The following is a 19,503-nucleotide window of genomic DNA, read 5'->3' as shown; positions in this document are numbered from 1 at the left end:
TCGGAATTAAAGATCATAGTTTCCAAGAGCAGACATTGTTCCCTAATTGATATATGATTAAAATACTTCAGTATGACAATTTAATAAAGAAGTATGAAGAGTGTGCAATTTACTATGATAATGTGAATATTAGCGTTTTTTTCTAATGCAAAATATATTATTACCTGAAATATCTTTTAAACAATGAAGATTTCAGAAAAGTCCCACTTTGACATTGCCTTTAAATAGCTGCAATGTAATGAAAACATTTTTACATAGTTCTCTCACTCATGTTTTAGTTTTTTATTTGGACTTTCTTTCATAAAATGCTAGTATATATGTGCCAAATAAATTAATATAAGAGCAATAATTTAATGCCTTATTATAACAGATTATCAGAACATTTGCAAATATGATAAATTTCTAAGAACTAATTTTTAAAATTACTTGTTATTTTATATAACTCAGAATATTTCAATATTTGAAATAACATCTTACTTGATAGTACAGGACTTCCTTCATCAGTCACTTTCACAAACAATGTATATTTGAACTGCATTCCTGCTAAAATAGCATTATCATAATCTAGATATGCAGGTCCAATCTGCAAATAAAAAATATTACATTGATGGTTATTGTTTTTTAATTAAACATCTATTTTATTATCTATGTTAATCTAAAACCAAGACTTTTGAAACCTTTGGTAAAAAAAAAATAAAAAGAATATTCTATAATAGCAGTTCAGTAGAGGTATATTCCGTAGTAACGTGAGCCACAAATGTAAGCCACACATGAAATTTTACCATTTCAAGTAGTGACATGAACATCACATTAACAGCCTAAAGAAGGAAAATCACATGATTATATCAATAAATGCAGAAAAAGCATATGACTAAGTCCAACATCCATTCATGATCACGGTAATAACTCTCAGTAAACTAGGACTGGAGAAGAACATCCTCAAAAAAGATAATCTACGAGTACAAAAAAAAAAAATCTACAGCTAGCATTACACTTCATAGTGAAAAACTCGAAGCTTTCTCACTAAGACCAGGTACAAGGCAAGGGTGTCCCATATCACTACGCCTTTTCAACATTGTACTGGAAGTTCTATTAGTCACATTTTTTGAAAGCAAATTAAAAAAGTAAAATTAATTTTAATAAAGTATTTTACTTAAACATATCCAAAATACTATCATTTAAACATGTAATCAGCACCAAAAAATATTGATGATGTTTTCATTTCTTTGTTCATGCTAATTCTCTAAAATCCATTGCTTATTTCACACTTGCAGCCTATCACAATTCAGGCAAGCCACATTTCAGGTGCTCAAAAGCCCATGTAACTAATGGTTTCCACATTGGAAAGCAATGTTTTACAATATATAAACTATAAATTTATTGCAAAAATTAAGATAATATTACTGTATAGTCTGGCATTTTGTAATTATTACCTCATATTATAAAAGTATACTAGGAGGAAAACTAGGGTTACGTATTTGATATGCATTTGTCCACACTGACTTCTTTGCCATAGATTGTCTTTCCATTCATAAATAGCAGTTCTGTTGTATATTTAAGATTTGTAAAAGTAGTTGTCACGAAATTATTTGTATTTTAAAAATATGAGTTAGGTACAAGTTAGAATTAGCAGAAATGATCTCTCAGAAGCAAGCTTTAAATTGTAGGCTTTGAAATCATTCAAAAACAGAATTTGAGATCCAGTCTGTGAGAGAGGTCAAGGCATCTCATATTTCTGTTCTTTCACTTTACTCTCCTGGGAAAGATTGCAGGGCAAGCATGATGCATTCAGGGTCTTTCATAATGTTAAATACAAAGGGCGATGTTAAGATCTCCCCCTTCACAGCTCATGCATAATCACACAATCCTCAGGGTGGCCATCACTAGAATCGTCTGAGGCAATCCAAGAGGAGTGGAAGGAATGTAATTGCGTGCTGTCTCGTTCTTTTGAGGTTCTTTCTTTGCCTTGGCCACACGCACATTAACTATTTTCCTTAAAATTAGCCAACACCTATTAGGGAGGGAAGTTATGTGTGACAACCAGGGGACAAGTTGCTGCAGAAAAACATAGGTGAATAGCATGGTTTTCTTAAAATTCTACAGTGTACCAAGGATTATAAAAATTGGGAATTGTAAATAGTCAAATGGGAAAAAATAGTTTCCGTGTGAATGAGGTAGAATATTAGGTGATCTCTAAAGTAGTTTTCAACCCTATAATTCTGTAATCTACTGTATCTACTCTAAATGTAGATAAAGAGAGGCAACATGAAGAACACTGATGAATCAGACATTAGTCAAGAAGTTAATAATTAACACTGGTAGAGCTACTGTTAATTTATCTTCTCTCATCCTATTTACATTTAAATAATATGGAAAAAGTAGAAATGAATTGAGCATTGAAAACAACTACGACAAAACAATAACCAGAGTCAGACAGAAACATACACAAAAATTTGATATGTGTCAGAGAAGGCATTGTAAGTCACCATAGAAATAAAACTGTGCGAGTTGGTATTACAGAGGATAAAAAAAAAAAAAATCAATTGAATTCCTCCTTTACTCCAAATCACAAAGTTAGTTCACTTGTGTTTTTGAAAACATAAATATGAAAGGCCACTTGTTAAAATATTTTCAGGAAAATGTAGGATATTTTCCACAACATGAGAATGTATCATACAAATCAATAGGGAAAACAAACAAAACAAGAATGGACAAATACACATTTCTGTTTTTTACCCAAAGGACACATAAATATTTCATGTTTTTTCACACAATTGGTGAATATATGAAAAGATATGATACCTTGTTACTAATCAGGCAAAAGAATGTTACAGTGTGTACGAACCAGGTATCATAATGAAGATACTGATCAAGAGCAATGCTTGCACATTGCTGGTGAGAGTGTAATGCAACGCAACGACTTCAGAAAATAACTCGGCACTACACTTACTACATTACACTTAGAGACCATGAACAAAACACGAGACTAAAACCAGGCACAAGAGAAAATGATGCAATCAAGAGATGCTTTAAACACTAGATGTGTAAGGCTGCTGTCAGCGCAATGGCCTCCTGTTTTTACAGCAATTTTTGTAATAATTAAAAAAGTATACTCTAAAAAATAATAAAAGCTATAGTATACTTAATTCATAAACAGTATTATTTTAATTTATTACAATTATCAAGTATTATGTACTGTATGTAATTGTATGTGCTATACTTTTATACGACTGGCAGTGCAGTAGGTTTGTTTACACCAGTATCACCACAGACACCTGTGTAAATGCATTGCATTGTGATGTTATGATGGCTACGATGCCACTGGGTGATAGGAATTTTTCAGCTCCATTATAATATGGGACCACTGTCATATATGTGGTTCGTCGTTGACTGAAATGTTGTTATGAGGTGCATGATGATACCTTATGTAGTTGACCATTTACATACACTATGACAAGGCACTTTTGTTCTTAAGTATAAACCCTAGATAAGGTGTTGCATGTAGGCACCAAGAAAAACACAGAAGAATTTTCATTACAACTTTAAACAAAATTCAGGAGGAAATCTAAATCTCTATCAATGGAAAATAGTTATACCAGGTCTGACAATTAAGTTTGTGAACTTGCTGCAACAATATTGCTAACTTTTTTTTGATATCAGAGGGATTATTTATTATGGATTTGTACCAACTGGACAAACAGTTAACCAAGTTTACTGTTTGGAAGTGCTGAAAAGGCTGCATGAAAAAGTTAGATGGCCTGAACTTTTCACCAACGATTTATGACTCTTGCATCATGACAATATACCAGTTCACACGGCACTGTGTGTGAGGTAGTTTTTAGCCAGTAAACAAATAACTGTATTGGAACACCCTCCCTACTCACAGATGACTCCTTTCTTTATCCGAAGATAAAGGAAATGTTGAAAGGAAGACATTTTTTGACCTTCAGGATATCAAGGGTAAAACAACAACAGCTCTGGTGACCATTTCAGAAAGAGCTCCAAAATTGCTTTGATGGGTGGAGTAGGCGCTGGTGTCCGTGCATAGCTTCCCAAGGGGAGTACTTCAAAGGTAACCATGGTGATATTCAGCAATGAAGTATATAGCACTTTTTCTAGGTTTTTGAACTTAATTGTCTGACTTCGTAGTTACACAATGGAATATGAAGGCATATAATGGAATACTACAACAACGAGGTAGGTGGATAGATAGACAGACAGACAGACAGATAGATAGATAATAGACATATATTCACCATACATAGTGACTCTTAGAGACATAACATAAATTTAAAAAAATTAAGTCACAGGAAACTGAGGGTAGGATATGATGCCACTTTTTTAAAGCTCAAGAGCTAAGCAAACCAACAATATTATTCAGAAATATATATATAGATGATAAAACTATGAAATTCCCCAAACAATAATAACAAATACAAAATTCAGGATATTGGTTGCATTCAAGGACAACCCCAGGGGTGAGAAAGAGTAGTAGCACAGCTGTTAGTAATGTTCTAGTTCTGAAGAGAGGTGATGGGTTCAAGGGTTCATTTTATTGCTGTGTGTCGTAACTTAAAAATATCTCATGTTATCTTGTAAATATCAAATATTACATCATAAAATAGTAATTAAAAATGAAATGACTAATAAAAATATATTGGAGCGATTTTTCAGGTCAATGCTCATTAAAGAGATGTAACTTAATAAAATACGTGATTATAAATACTAATATAAAGCAACATTTATGTTTTATTATTTTATTAAGAAGTTAAGTATATGAAATAGTTTGGATTTATTATATAGCAATTCATTGTTCAACATTAAAACTACATGGCTATCACCAGTACTGAGGTGAAGGTCACTCCTCAGTGAATTAAGATAAATTCAGAGTTAATGATATCTACTAGTCTATTAGAGCTTTATTCATTATTTTAACATAAACCTCTTGGTGTTTATTATAAATCCCAGTTTTGAGTGACTGCTAAGACTCTTATTTTCCCCCCTTAGTATAATAAACATGCAAACATCTGACTATCTAAAAACAATTCAATTTTATTGTTTTAATTAATATCTTAATTATGTCCTTTTATAAGTTTAAAACTCAAACATTGTTGAAAAGCCAATAATGTGTTCTATGTTCTCTTAAAGGTTTTACTCACTAAGCATTCATGTTGTATAAGTTTCTTTTCTTCTACAAACTGGTTTCTCTTTTTTGGCTGTTGTAGCAAGATAAGAATGTTGGCATTTTAATAACTCTTTCTGAACTTAATCACCTTTTGAGAAAAATACTATTGTTCTAATTCCAACAATATAATTTTTTTTAAAAAAAAGAAAAGGGGTTATACCATATATCAGTAAGTTTAAAGGAGGTCAGTATTTCATAATTTACAGAAGAGATAGAAAAGTCATTATGCGGTCCTTTGATTCAATGATTTTACTTTTAGGAAATTTGTGTGGTAAGTTTTATGGGTTTTGTCAAAATTAGAACAGGTCCAACCAATACAGCTATTCATTCTTGTTGTTTGTTCATACATTTTGTGTGTTTGTTTGATTTGTATTGAAATTTGCTTGAACAGAGGATTCAAAGAAATGCTATACAATGCCATGATCTTCATATTCCTAATTTTTTTTTGATATTTCATTATTTTCCATCATTATCAGGATATAAACTAACATATGTATATAGTTTATGAGGAAATGTTTTAACATTCTGGTCACATTAACAATAAATTTTAGTTGCAAAGAATTGTGAAAATGGGGTATTGATTCATTTGGGAGTAAATTGTTAACTAAATCCTGTCAATGTCTTATAAAACTATTTCAGTTTAATTCTGTTCATTTATTGCTCATTAGCTTACCCATTGATTAACATAAATCTAACAACTACTGAATATATGCCAAGCACTAGTTTAATAAAGGATTTTTTCTTTCCCTGTCTAACTGGGGAGACAGAAATCTGATAGATGCTATGGTGGAAGAGATACAAAGGCTGTGAAAACACAATGCGAAGCACCTGACCCAGATAGGAGGGAGAAGAAACATCAGGATGGCTTCCTAAAAGAAGTAATGTCTAGACAAAGTTATGAAGGCTGTGCAAAAGTGTGCAGGTAACGGGGGCACAAGATAGCTAGGGTGCATTTTCTAGCAGTGGAACAGTGAACAGTACGACTAAAAGCCAGAGCTGAAAGAATACAGTGTTTCAAGGTTGTGAAAGTGATCCCGCATGCCTCTATCATATAATAGAATGTGAGGCAGTGAATGATCAGGGTGTTAGGGGTTTCTGTGAAAGGCAACTTGGGTCTTGGGTAGGAGTCCACTTGCAAGGGATTGTGTCAAATCAAGGCTAAAAAACTGCTTATTACATATGTACTCGTATATCGTACTTATCCATGTCTGTTGTTTTAGCCAGTCAGTTAGATGAACAATTTTTTATCATAATATTATCCAGACAGTAGTCATAGATCCTGTTTGAACACAACGCTTACTCCAACCTTTCCTACTCTATTTAAGAATATGTGAATATAGCAACATATAGTATGACTTGATCTCAAAAATTACTAAAAATAAAATTTATATTTATTGAATTGGTAAGATATTTAAGCTATTGTGTATTCCAAGATGCAGTAATAAAGTATGCATGTTTATTGTATTTTAAATAATGCTCAATAGTTATTTAATATACTTATTAATGGCAATTATAGTAATTTCAACACATTCCAAAGGAATAGCCAGCACTTTATTACGGAACCATTTGTTCTAAGAAATTTATAACCTTCCTAGTTCAGTTCCCGAAGCCAAAATTATATTCCAGCATTTATCCCAAATTAAGATATTTTATTGGCATTTTAAGGTTCAGTTAAAAATACAAGAACACATTCTGCCATCAGCTATTTGAACTACTGTAGTTCATTAAGGATTTTATTATAATAAAAATTTTGTTTTAATCTGAATTTAATCACAGGGCCACTTTAAAATACTTACTTTCAGTTCATTGTTCATGAGGGTGAAGGTTTCATTCGCAAAAGCATCCTTAATCAAATGATAAGTGATATTGTTATTGGGAACAGTTCCATCTTTATCTGTACAAGTTAGAGAGACTAAAAGAGTTTCAACTGGGATGTTTTCACGAACTTCAATTCTGTTAAGAGTAAAATATGAGAAAAAGGTGGTATAGCATGTTAATCTAGATTTATGCAGATGATAAAAATTTTAAATATGTTTTAAAATCTGAATGTATATGTATAGTCATGGGATATGAAGTACAGCACAGGCAATAGTGTCAATGGAATTGTAATAGCTATAGACATTGTCAGAGGGGTAGTTGATTGGAGGAGGAAGGTTGTCACTTGTTGAGGTGTGAAATGTCTATTACATTGTTTTGTACACCTGAAACTAATAAAAAAATTGTACTATGAAGAAAAAAATATTTTTAAAAGCCAAAATAATAATAATAATAATAATAATAATAATAATAAAATGTGCTCAGATTTTAAATAGCCACTTCTGCCAATAATAAAATTAAAGTGTTAGTGAAAATTTTTGAAAGATAAGAAATTGTTTGGCATTCTTGCTAAGGCCTAAAAAAAATGAGCTATGGTTATATTGGATTAATAAGCAGCAAATGCAATTAAGAAACACGTATATTATGATAGGGAAAATGGCAGTTTGTACCTCAAATAACAATTGTTATCTGTAAATCTCAGAGCTAAAAGTGATCTGAAATTACTTAATCCATACTTTTGCTTTTATGCACATAAGTTATTATTTACCCCACTTTATAAATAAAGTGAAAACTACAGAGGTTAAATGACAATTTAAAAGATACAGGCTAGAAAAAGGAATAAACCCTTGACATCTTGCCTTCCTGTATAGTATAATTTTCTTTGTTTTCTTGGTATTGAAAATTGTCTTATTGATAGGAAGTTTCTTAAATTAATATTGGACTTGAATTAATGGATTGATCTCCATGCATAGCTCAAGCTACAGTTAGTTGTCCTACTACTGATTGTCTATTAAATCTACTTAATAGCGGCGACTATTAATTTTAACCAATATTCATTTGCCTCTCTATACCAGGGGTGCCAAAAAAAATGTTTGCACATTTAAAGAGATGTTATCTATACTCAAGCAGTAGTTCATCAAAATCAGAAGTGTCTGGACACAGATGGTAACCACTTTGAGCACTTCTTGTAATTGCACAAGTCAAATGTGACTTGTATTATTCTTTTGTTATCAGTGTATATTGAGTATTACAGTTAATACAGTTTTTTAGCTTTTTAAAAATGTGTATATATTTTTTGGGGGCACTCTCTCTATATCCCAGTTTCCCTACACATTTCACAGCTGGCTAATGAGGGGAGGGAGAGAAAAGTGAGTGGCGGCAAATGAAATGTAAGTGCAAAGATACGAATCAGTCTAGGCAAGGAAATTAAATATTTGGGGCACCTACCATATATGTTTACTCTCTCTGATCTCTACATGTGGTTGAAAGCACAAGGCAGCAATATCGCAAAGCGAGAGGATCCAATAAACTGCGTCCCCTCAGTCATAGTATAGAGGAGTGCCACTTAGTAGAGCAAACCAACTTTCATTGTCTTTGCATAAGGGACGGAGAAATGCTTATTGGGTTTAGCCACTGATTTTTTTACATTTTATTTTTTGTTATAGCAATTAGTGTTAAGTTTCCTGACCAAAAAAGACATTTATGATTGTAATTATTTTTTTTATTTTAAAATAGTTCCCATTTTAATTACTTAAAATACCATAAGATTGAAAAAAATAGTGGAATAAAATGTGAATAGTCTAATTTGTTAACAAAAAGAATGTTCTAGAAATCGAACTTCTAATATTCCTCCAATAAGAATCTGTAGACTACTAGCTGAAATAGAAAGGGAGAGCCAACTACAATTGGAGTGGCTAGAGAATTAATGTTTATTATTTCTACCTCTTGGTTTTTTTAGTAAAACATTATCTCTGGCAAAAAGATTGCAAACTAAAAGTCAATTTTTGAAGTGCAACAGAGCAATGGCAGTGTTTCTATATGTGGATTTTGGACTATGTTTTGTAACCACAAAGTGATCGAATATATGCCTGCAATAATAGTCATAAAATGTTGTTTCAAGTGGGAGTTAAGTTATTCAAGAGCAGACTACCAAAAACACTTTTATGGCATTGTATAAAACATTTGCTATGCAAGTGAAAATTCTGATTAAGCTGGAGCTGTCATTGCTCAACTTGCGGGACTATCAAAGTTCTACTCCATGTAGTTGATTTTAGCTCCATCTAGATTGTTCTGTTGCCCGATGATATAAAGCATGCATTTATATGGTTTTCTTCAGGAATGGAGTGTTACATACACCGTTGGAATGAGATATAACTAGAATACCAAAGAAGAGTTTGTTATCAGAGTATTCCCAGGCTACGTTAAGAATTCTCTGAGCATTCGGGTAGTCTATAGAGAAAAATGTACTAAAGATCAGGGAATTTAGGTTTTAGGATCTAGTTCACTACTAATTCGCTATGCAAACTTTTTAAGTAAATGAAATCTTACAGATTTGATACCCCATTTATATAATACTAATAACAATCTGCATTTTTAAATCTCTATGTAATTAAAAAGGCACAGAAAGGAATGTAAGTTTGCATGTGGCTTTGAAGCTGTCTTTAATAGCAATAAAAAATTTAATGAATAATTTTGCTATATTTACAAATATATAACTTTTAATAATGTGATAGCTGTCAGGCCCCTGAAAGCAAGGGCTTAGACAAAAATCATCCTTTGGGATCCTTTCTAACTTTCATTTTTATAATTTTTTGAAACAAAATAAAGCACATCCAATTGCATCAGAGAGAAAAAAAAAAGAAAAGCTGCAAATTGTTTAAAATATAGTTAAGGAAGGAATATAGCAGGTGCTTACTATTCATTCCAGAAATGGTAGGTTGGTTGCCCATTTACTTTTCTCTTTTTCTCTCTATGCCAAAATAGAAGGACACACTGGCTATGAAACTTACACGTAAATATCCTGAGTGCAGTGAGGTGGATTGTCATTAATATCTTGTAGAATCACTGTTAGGGTTCCAGTTGTGGAATGCACTCGTTTATTGTCATAAGCTCTAAAATTTAGAACCCAAGAATGGGGGATGGCTGCATCTTCATAATCCAAAGGATAGGCGATTGTGACTTCTCCTGAGTCTAAAAGGTAGACAAATGCAAATTAGCTCAACATTCACAAGATGAATACATTATGAATTCAAAAAATTACATGGATAAAATAGTGCTAGGGATAAATTATACAGCACATATCACAGTGGCTGGCCTGATGAAGCTCATAATCTAGCCATCACTGAGGATCTGTAGGGAATGGTTAGTGACAGGGAAGAAAGAAACCTCCTAAATGGCATAGCTCAGAAAATATTTCATAGGAGGGTCATGGGGGGCGGGGGTGAGGAGTGCACTGTAAAGCCTGGGTTCAGTGTTGAAAAATGAGCGTGCAAAACCAAGGCAGAGAAGATAGGGATGGAGAGGAGGTTGCAAGGAGGGAGTATGGCAAAGGGAAGCCAAAGAAGATGAAGAAATGAGATGGACACTCCAGGCAGATAGAACAGCAATGGAAGGGAAAGAATATATGCAAGAGCAGAGCATTTTGAGAAAAGTAAATTGCAACACTGAAGACTGGGTGAGATATTTAATTCCAAAAGTGATGGAAAGAGAGGATTTTAGTTTTTATTTAGCAGGTAGAATTCATAAACATATATTCTGGCTGATTGTACATGTGTATCTGGGGTGGGGCAACAAAAGTGGAGTGACGGCAACGAGAGAAATTTTTAATATCTTTACCATTTCATACACTTTTAAAATTATGTTATTTTAATAGCATAGTTTCTTGCAGTTGAAAACCAACTATATACTCTTATTAGGATGGGACATATACTTTCCTGAATAAAACAATTTTATCTAAAACATTTACATGTACAAATCCAAGAGAATAATACAATAAACCACCATGTATACATCACTAATTTCAATGATTACAATACATGGCTAATTTTGTTTCATCTATAGTATCACATACTTGATCCCCTTCCTGAATTGTTTTAAAGAAAATCCCAAACAACATATTTCATTTGTAATTATTTTCTTACCTATTCTTTTTTATCCAAAAAACACTAATTTTAATGTTTTAAAAGACAGACCAAAAAACAAAAAATAGGCATATACAGTCTAAACCAATTGGAACTTAGGCAGCTATAACAAAAATGAACACAATACAATGATTTGATCTCATAAAGGAAATGACTAATGAAAATTTAACAAGTTTTCATGTCTGTGCTATATTATTGCACAAAATATCAAAAATACAAAGTATGAATTTCCCCCCTTAAGTTTACATAAACTATCAAACCTCTATTTAATTCATTTGCTTTTGTAAGCTTTCTCTGTTTATCAGCACATGCTGTACAAGTACCTATCTACTAGTACTTTACCATGCGAATTGTTTTCATCTCAAACTAGTGACTTGCTTTTTTACCCATATCTATATACATTTCATTTCCATTACAAGATATGTAAGACCATTCTAGTGGTAAATTCTAATCAACATATTACATAAAAAGAATCTTGATTTTTAAAATGAATCTTTTTACTAGTGCACCATGATGGGTTTAATTGAACAGTTGAAGTATAATAAGGTAACTACATTGTACTGTTTAAACTAATTCACAGCTGTAGGAAAATGTTTGATTTTTACAACATAACCAAGATGAAACTGCATAGTTGTGAGCAGTAAAATACTAGAAAACAATGAATGAATAAATAAGGTGATTTTTCATCAGTGGCCATTTATTATATTACTCTTAGAAACCTGGAAGAAATTGTCTTCGAGTTTCAAATGTTCTGGCCAATCTAGTGGTTTCTCAGCTTCCTCAATATCACCTTGAATTGCTGAAATAAGTGACTCTAACGAATCAAAGTTCTTTACTGATCTGAGGTAGCCAACGATGGCCACGTTGAAGATTTCCCCATAGAAGTCCTCTTTGAAGGTATGCATGATGTGAGTCTCCATGGACTTCTTTGCATTCTTGCACTACGGGTTCTATCCTATGCTTACCACCAACTTATGGACATCTCCACTTCCAGCACTAGCCCAACCATAATAAATGTCAGTGGATACATCAGCTGGAAGATTATCTACTATTTGTTCAGCAAAGGTAGCTGTTGGGATGCCTAGCTCCTTGGAGGCGTGGCCAAAGCTCTGTACCACCTGACTGTGACCTGAGTAAGGCGGGTGCCTCATGACGCGGTCCTCTCCGGGTTTGGGCTGTGGCCCGGTCAGGTCCGCAGGTCCCGCAGAGCCACCATTCAGGCGGTGCCCGGACCTCTGGACCCCCGGACCATCCTGGGGGCAGAGGTGGGAGCCTTTTCTTATCTATTCTTAAAGGCAAAATACTCTTCTTTTAAAATATAGCAATGATATAAGTACATACCTAAAAACATCACATTAATTCCCTAGCATAGTTGTATATCCAGTAATGATCAAATTTCTTGAATTGGTTTATGAAGTTTAGTTGCTTTTCAAGTCGTCGTCTAAGCAAAGTCCATACTTTGTAATTGGTTAATACCGCTTAACTCGCCTTAATCTATGAGGTTTTCCAAATTTTTTAAAAAATTTGTTACAAACTTTTGTGTTCCTTCCTTAATCAATTAAATAGTACCACACTATGCACACTTTTCTCCACATTTCCCCCCAATATATTTTGGAGATCATTATATAATGCTATGGATCATTACATAATACATTTAATAATAAGATTAAATGGTAACACACTATGCACACTTTTCTCCACATTTCCTCCCAACATATTTTGGAAATCATTACATAATAATATGGAGAGGTACCTCATTTATTTTTCTAGGTACGTATTATTCCATGGCCTAGGTATATGGATATTTTCAATCTTGCTATTAAATAATTTTACAATGACTATCACGTGCATATATCTTTTTATATTTTTGCCAGTGTATTTGAGATATTTTATTAGATGGGATTAGAGTTAAAGTGTAAACATTTATGCAATTTTTCTATATTCTGCCAGATTTTTCTCAGTGAGGTCATAGTATTTTTCATTCTCACCAGCAGTCTATGAGACCTGTTTTCCTACGGCCTCACCAACAGAAGATATTGTCAACCATGATATTTTGCTAGTATCATAGGTTAGAAGCAGCCTTTCCGCTTACATTTCATTTGCCAGCACACCTTCCTCTCCCCTCTCCCCCATAGCCAGCCCCATCTTCTCTGCCTTGATTTACCGTGCTCACCCTTCAACACTCAGCTTTGGCCTCACTGTGCATCTGTCACTCCCACTCACCATGACCCTCCTATGAAAGAATTTCCTGATCTATGCAGCTTAATGTACATTAAAGTGTTTGGAGATGATGGACATCGGGTCAGAAACTTACTCTCAAATGGTTCAGGAAAAAAACACGTTTCCACATGTTTGTGATTGTTTAAAACGTTTGATCATGTAACATTATGTTCACTTTCAATTTTATTATGAGCAAGATTGAGCATCTTTTCTTATGGTTGAGAGTCATTTGCAACTCCCCTAAATTGTTGATTCTTATCTTCAGTCTATTTTCATATGTGATTGTTGCCTTTATTTCTTCTAATATGCAGATATTTTCCAGTTTCTCACGTGTATTTTTACTTTGCTTCGGGTGACTTTGTTTATCTGCCACAAAATTGTTGTTGTGATGGTGATGATGACGACGACGATGATGATGATGATGATGATATAATGATTATGTCACATTCATCAATTCAGAAACATATGGTTTCTGAATTGTGAGTTATAGAAGTTTTCCCTACTCCTAGGTTTATAAAGAAATTCATTCATATTTTCTTCTATTATGGTTATGGTTGCCTTTCAAAAAATTATTTATTTGATTTTTTCTGGTGTACAGTATAAAAACTGTTTTATTTTTCCTAATACTATCCAGTTATTACATCATTTATTAAAATGTCAATCTTTTCTGTACCTTCACTGAATACTACATTTGCCTGATTATTTGGAACTTTTATCAAGATTTTATATTCTGTTTGATAGATCTATCTGTACAATCATTTGTTGGTATCACACAATTTGCCATTCAGAGGCTTTGTAATGTGTTTTAATATCTACGGGGATTAGCTTCTCCTCACTGCTCTTCTGTTCCAATTTTTTTTTACCACTATAAATACTTTCTTTTCCTCCAGCTCTAGGCAGGGTGAGGCTCCTGTACGGGAGTTATATGCAAAGTAAAAAACAAAAACAACAATAAAAGTCAATAAAATTAAAAACTGGTAATATTTTAATTGAGTTACTTTTAAAATAACTTATCTATATTTGCAGAGCATGTAGCCTTCATGTATAATATACTCTGTCCTTTAAAAACATTAGTTTTAGTTGTAAAAATATATTTAATTCTCACCATTATTTCTTATACTGATACCTCTTCATTTACCTTGGTTGTCTGTAGTGCATTTTCTAGCGACTTCCTTACGAAGAACTCAGGAACAATATATTCTGAGTGCTTTCATGTTCCTAAAAATTTACCTGTTTTCTTTAACCATGAGCTAATGGTTAAATTTAAGTCACATTTTATGTCCTTGAGTTCCTAAATATGTTATTCCCTTATCTTGTAGAAAAAGTGTTTAAAAAGTCTGTTTAAAATTTGATTACCACTCTTATATAAATGAGTTAATCTTTTTACTAAACGGCTCACTTTTTGTTGTTGTTAATATATAATAGTTTACTAGAATATGTCTCTAGGCATCAGCCATATATTGGTTTTCCAGAATCCTAGTTTGCCTTTTTTAATATGTAGCCTCAAACCTTGTTTTATATTAAGAACATTTTCTTCAGAGATGCTTTTTAGTATTTGTTATGTCCCATTACTTTTGTTTGCTTATTCGGGATTTTTAAAAATATGATTTAAAGTATTGCCTCCTCTCTGCCTACATTCTACATCTATCGTATTTTTGTTCTTTATTCATTTCTATTTATCAGTCTTTCTAGTTATTCAATGTTTTAAATAATTGCAAACATGTGGAAAAATTATTTTCCTGAACCATTTGAGAACAAGTTCCTGACCTGATGTCTATCATGTCCAAATACTTTAATGTATATTTTGTGAGAGTATTTTCCAATATTACCACAATAAAAACAACACAACCCAGAAGTTAACATCGATACATCTAATACTGAGACCTCCTTTCAAGGTTCACCAATAGTTTCAATAATATTTTTATAGTAAAATGATCCAGTTCAGAATCACACATTGTCAGGTTTCCTTAGTCTCCTTATACTGGAAAGTCCTTCAACCTCCCCTTGAGGTTTATGACCGTTTTTTTGGAGAATTCTCCTGCAATCAGATGTGCCTAGTATTTGTTCACAATACGATTTGATTTATGTAGTTTGGTATTACATATCACAGAAGTTATACAATGTTTTCTTTGCATGCTATTAATTTGTCTGGATACTGGTGATGTCCACTTTAATTCCTGATTAAGATAATGTCTTCTAGTTTTTTCCACTTCACAGTTAAAATTTTATTCTTTGCAAATAATTAGTATTTTGTGATAAGGTAGTATGAAAATATGTAAACATCATGTTTCCCATCAAACTAATAATTTATGTATGTATTTCTATCTCTGTGGACTCATGGTGTACTATTTTAGATCATGGGTTATAACTTGCAACTATTGATATTCATTTTGATTTTCAAACTGCCATTGAATTGGCTAGAGGCAGCCAATTCAAGCTGATTTCTATGTCTTCTTAACATACCCTCCTCATTCTTTGAACATCTTCCTGCTTTCTGTCACAAGATATGTCAAGCTTATATTGTATTTTTAACTCCTGTTACCTCAAAAACAGCCATTTCTTTAAGGAGCTCTTACAGGGCAAATGGTATTTAGAAGTCAGTATCCGGGCACTCGTTGTGCTCGTTGCTATTCTGGTGTCATCCTCCAGATATCCTCCAGCCAATAAATATAACTACAGAAACTAATTTTGTAGTTTCTGTACAAAATTAGAAACTTTGTACATCCTCCTACACACATACATATAATCAAAAACTTAAGTTTATGCTAATATCTTCAATGTTAATTCATGCTCATCTTGTTCATTCCAAGTTTTTCATTTTCTGTATTTGTACCTTGCATGTCTGACAGGAGAAACTAGCATTCATTTATTTTTAAAACAGTTGTTTTATGAATCCCTCTATATGTAGCTAATCTTCTATTTCTGCTGCTATTCCCTTCTCCTCACTACTGTCTTGTGCACCCTTCTCTCTTTGCTTAAGGTCTGACTTGCCATACGTTCTTCCATCCACAGGTCACCTTCCTCACGTCTCTCAGATTCTACTTCCTGAGTGGGGCTCTTTCTCTTGACGTGATACACAGTGTGTGTTTAATCCTGCTCTTTTCATGTGTGCATATGTACCTCACCTCTTAAAAAGAGGAGAAATGTTTCTTTTTCCCCTCCCATTGCTTTATGTCTAGGTCGTTAAGGCGTGAGCTCCTAACTTTTGGTCATATAGAATGTAGTCAGAGTTACAGGTATTATAATTAAGCACACTGAATTCAAGCACAGGTACTGTCATGCAAATTCGCTGCATAAGCTTGTGTAAATTAGCAGTCCACTGTAGGCCTCATATGTTAGATGAGAATTAGGATATTAAAATCCCCCCAAAATTATTATGTATGCAAACTGCTTATGAGAACGTATGATATAGAATAAATATTCAATTTTTGTGACTAGTTTCCATGGGAAAATCCACTTTTTAAAGAAAAAACATACACTAACATCCCAGGGAACCCTGCTGTGGGTCTGAATTGTTTGGGCGTCCCCTGGAACAGACAAATTGTACAGACTGTTTCCATACTTCTGAGAAGGAAGGAATGATCACTTTTACCTCATATAAAATATGCTAAATATTTTAAAGCTGCTTTTATCCTAGTATAATAATAATCAGGCTTATTTTTAACTAGTGAACAACATACTTCATTGTATTTTATGAAATGATTAACAATACAAAAATTATTTTACCTTCATTTATTGAAAATTCTTTTTGTGTACCTATAAATTCATAATGTACCGAATCCCCTATGTCTCTATCAGTTGCTGTCAACTTGACGAGCTTTGTTCCAACAGGCAGATTTTCATAAATATTAATAGGTGCATCTGGTATGTATCTGTAGGACAAAAGGGAATTTTTATCACTTAGTATAAACAAATGTCTTGTTTCATCTATGTCACACAACAAGTATTTTAAATTTTACATGATGCATATTTTGTAACAGTTTCAAGCCCTTGGCCTTTAAAAGAAATTTTTCTTTACGAATGGCTACATATAGTGGAGAATGTTGTTGTATTATAAAGTGAAGATAAAAGTTTCTTCCTATCTATACCCTTTCTGTAGCCCTTCTACCACTAGTAAATTATAGTTTAATCTAGACAATGAAATACTACAAACATTGTTGCAATCATATTTTTCATATGTGTTTGGAAATATTTTTATATCAGTAAGTACTTATTGCCCCAATTTTTTAAATAGCAACATTGATTTTGCAATATGACTGTATCAATGTGCATTTTCTACAACATTTTACTTATTAAAGAGAAACAGCAGAAATATAGAATCGTTTAAAATTCTTATCTCATCAAAAAAAGAGGGCACTCTTCTGTAGTTTCAAGCACAAAATATAACTGAGGTTCACTTCCACTGTGTGTAAAAAACTATAGCCCTAGGTCACTTTGAATATTTGTTAAGAACATTGGCAAAGGAAGTACCTAATATCAAAATGCTGTATTTACCCGGTTGTAAAAAAAAGTTTCAGTGGTTAAATCTTAGCTTTGAAATATTTAGATCACTTATTACTTACCCAATAACAGGACTCTCATCATTCACATCTCTGATGTTTATGGCGATGGTGCCAGTGCATGACTCCAGAGACAGGTTCCCTCTGTTTCTCACAGTAACCACTATCTGGAAATGCTAAAATAAATACGAGAAGACAGAATATTTTTTGAGTGCTTAAAATATGCAAAATATGCAAATTCTGTTTACATTAAAAAACAAACAAATAAAAACGCTTTAAAAATAAAATTGGAAAACACTTAAAAAAGTTGCAAGCATAAACATGTAGATCCATTTCCAAAACATCTTCAGGTCATTTGTCGAGAGGAATATATTTTGTATTCTTAACCAGATTTCTGTGATTAATGCTATCTACCAATTGTTATGGAACTTTGACCATATTTTTAAACACTGGTTTTGGTATGCCACATTTAAAGCATCATAGTCAATTTAAATTTGTTGAAATACCAAACTGAAAGAGTAACTTAAGTTTCACCGGTTAGGGGAAAAAAAAATATGTAAAACTAAACACTATTTTACTTTTGAAAAAAAACTGAAAAATCATGGATACTTTAGAAACCTCAAAAAAGTTGTCAACTTTCATCTTAAATGTTGATATTCCATTGTGCAAATGAATAAGAAATGTTGTCAATATGGTAATAGCTAGTAAGTTGGATGAAGTCAAATAGTTATTTTAATTTTTATTTTATTAAATTCTTCAGTAAGTACATTATGTGTATAAACAAAAAGCACTTCAAAGTAATTTTAATTCTATGAGATTGTACTTTATTGAGCCTTCTATTTTAGGAATATTTCTAATAACTAAGAAGAAACTAAACATTATAAGAAATATTCAACTAAAATGTCATTTAACCAAAAACATATTACCTCTGAAGTAAATTATTACTCAGGAAAAGGAAAAAAATATATATATATATTTTATATATTTATATATAATATATATTTAATATATATTATATATATATATATATTTTTCTTTCCCTGAGTAATAATTACATATAAACTACATATAATAAATACATATAAACTGCTTAAAAGGCAAGGGGAAAGGGTGGCTTAACGTGAAAAGTTTGTCCTCAAATATGTCAATTTTCCCCTTCTTTGACACTGTCTTAAGAAAATGGGGTTCCCTATGACAGTGCAGCTGTTCTGAACTAATCATTTATTCATTTGTTCGTTCATTTTCAATATATCCATTAAGTATCAAACACTGAAACTTAAAATGAGCAGCACAGTTTCTATACAGCATAGAGTATAAAAGAGTTGAGGGAAGATAGTAAGAGCTTCTCAGATTGGATGACAAGCAATGGCAAGGCAGCATAGTGGTGAAGAATCCACACTAAAATTACGTGGCTAGTGTGTTGATATGATGACTCATCCAGTTACCAGCTGGATTATCTTGGGTAAATTACTTATTTGGACTTAATGTCTTCATCTGTAAAATGGAGGTAATAATGATATCTATTTCACAGGCTTTTCATAAATTTAAGTTATTATTTGTACCTTCCTAGTACCTAACACATACTCAACATAATGTGTTTTGTTTCTTTAGAAAAAGGATAGGATAAAAATAAATGTATAGC

General features: G+C 32.5%; 2 protein-coding genes across 2 annotated transcripts in view; both read right to left on the bottom strand.

Annotated features, from left to right (window-relative positions):
- Positions 1-19,503, bottom strand: part of LOC308510431 (cadherin-related family member 4-like) — a gene marked incomplete at both ends in the record, with an annotated part of 118,807 nt that overhangs the window by 43,979 nt on the left and 55,325 nt on the right. Inside the window, 5 exons of the mRNA XM_081079717.1 lie at positions 478-583; positions 6,982-7,138; positions 10,012-10,192; positions 17,089-17,234; positions 17,925-18,037. Of these exons, the coding sequence (XP_080935843.1) occupies positions 478-583; positions 6,982-7,138; positions 10,012-10,192; positions 17,089-17,234; positions 17,925-18,037 (703 nt within the window). The remainder of the gene's footprint in view (positions 1-477; positions 584-6,981; positions 7,139-10,011; positions 10,193-17,088; positions 17,235-17,924; positions 18,038-19,503) is intronic.
- On the bottom strand, positions 11,829-12,293 carry LOC308510459 (riboflavin kinase-like; the record flags this gene model as incomplete). Its single annotated transcript, XM_081079730.1, is given in 3 exon segments — positions 11,829-12,083; positions 12,087-12,092; positions 12,096-12,293. Coding segments are annotated over 3 exon segments (459 nt in total).

Source organism: Rhinolophus hipposideros (assembly GCF_964194185.1).
Source record: "Rhinolophus hipposideros genome assembly, chromosome: 18".
Lineage (NCBI taxonomy): Eukaryota > Metazoa > Chordata > Mammalia > Chiroptera > Rhinolophidae > Rhinolophus > Rhinolophus hipposideros.
Note: the sequence above shows the minus strand (reverse complement) of the source record. Positions and strands in the feature narration are given on the sequence as shown.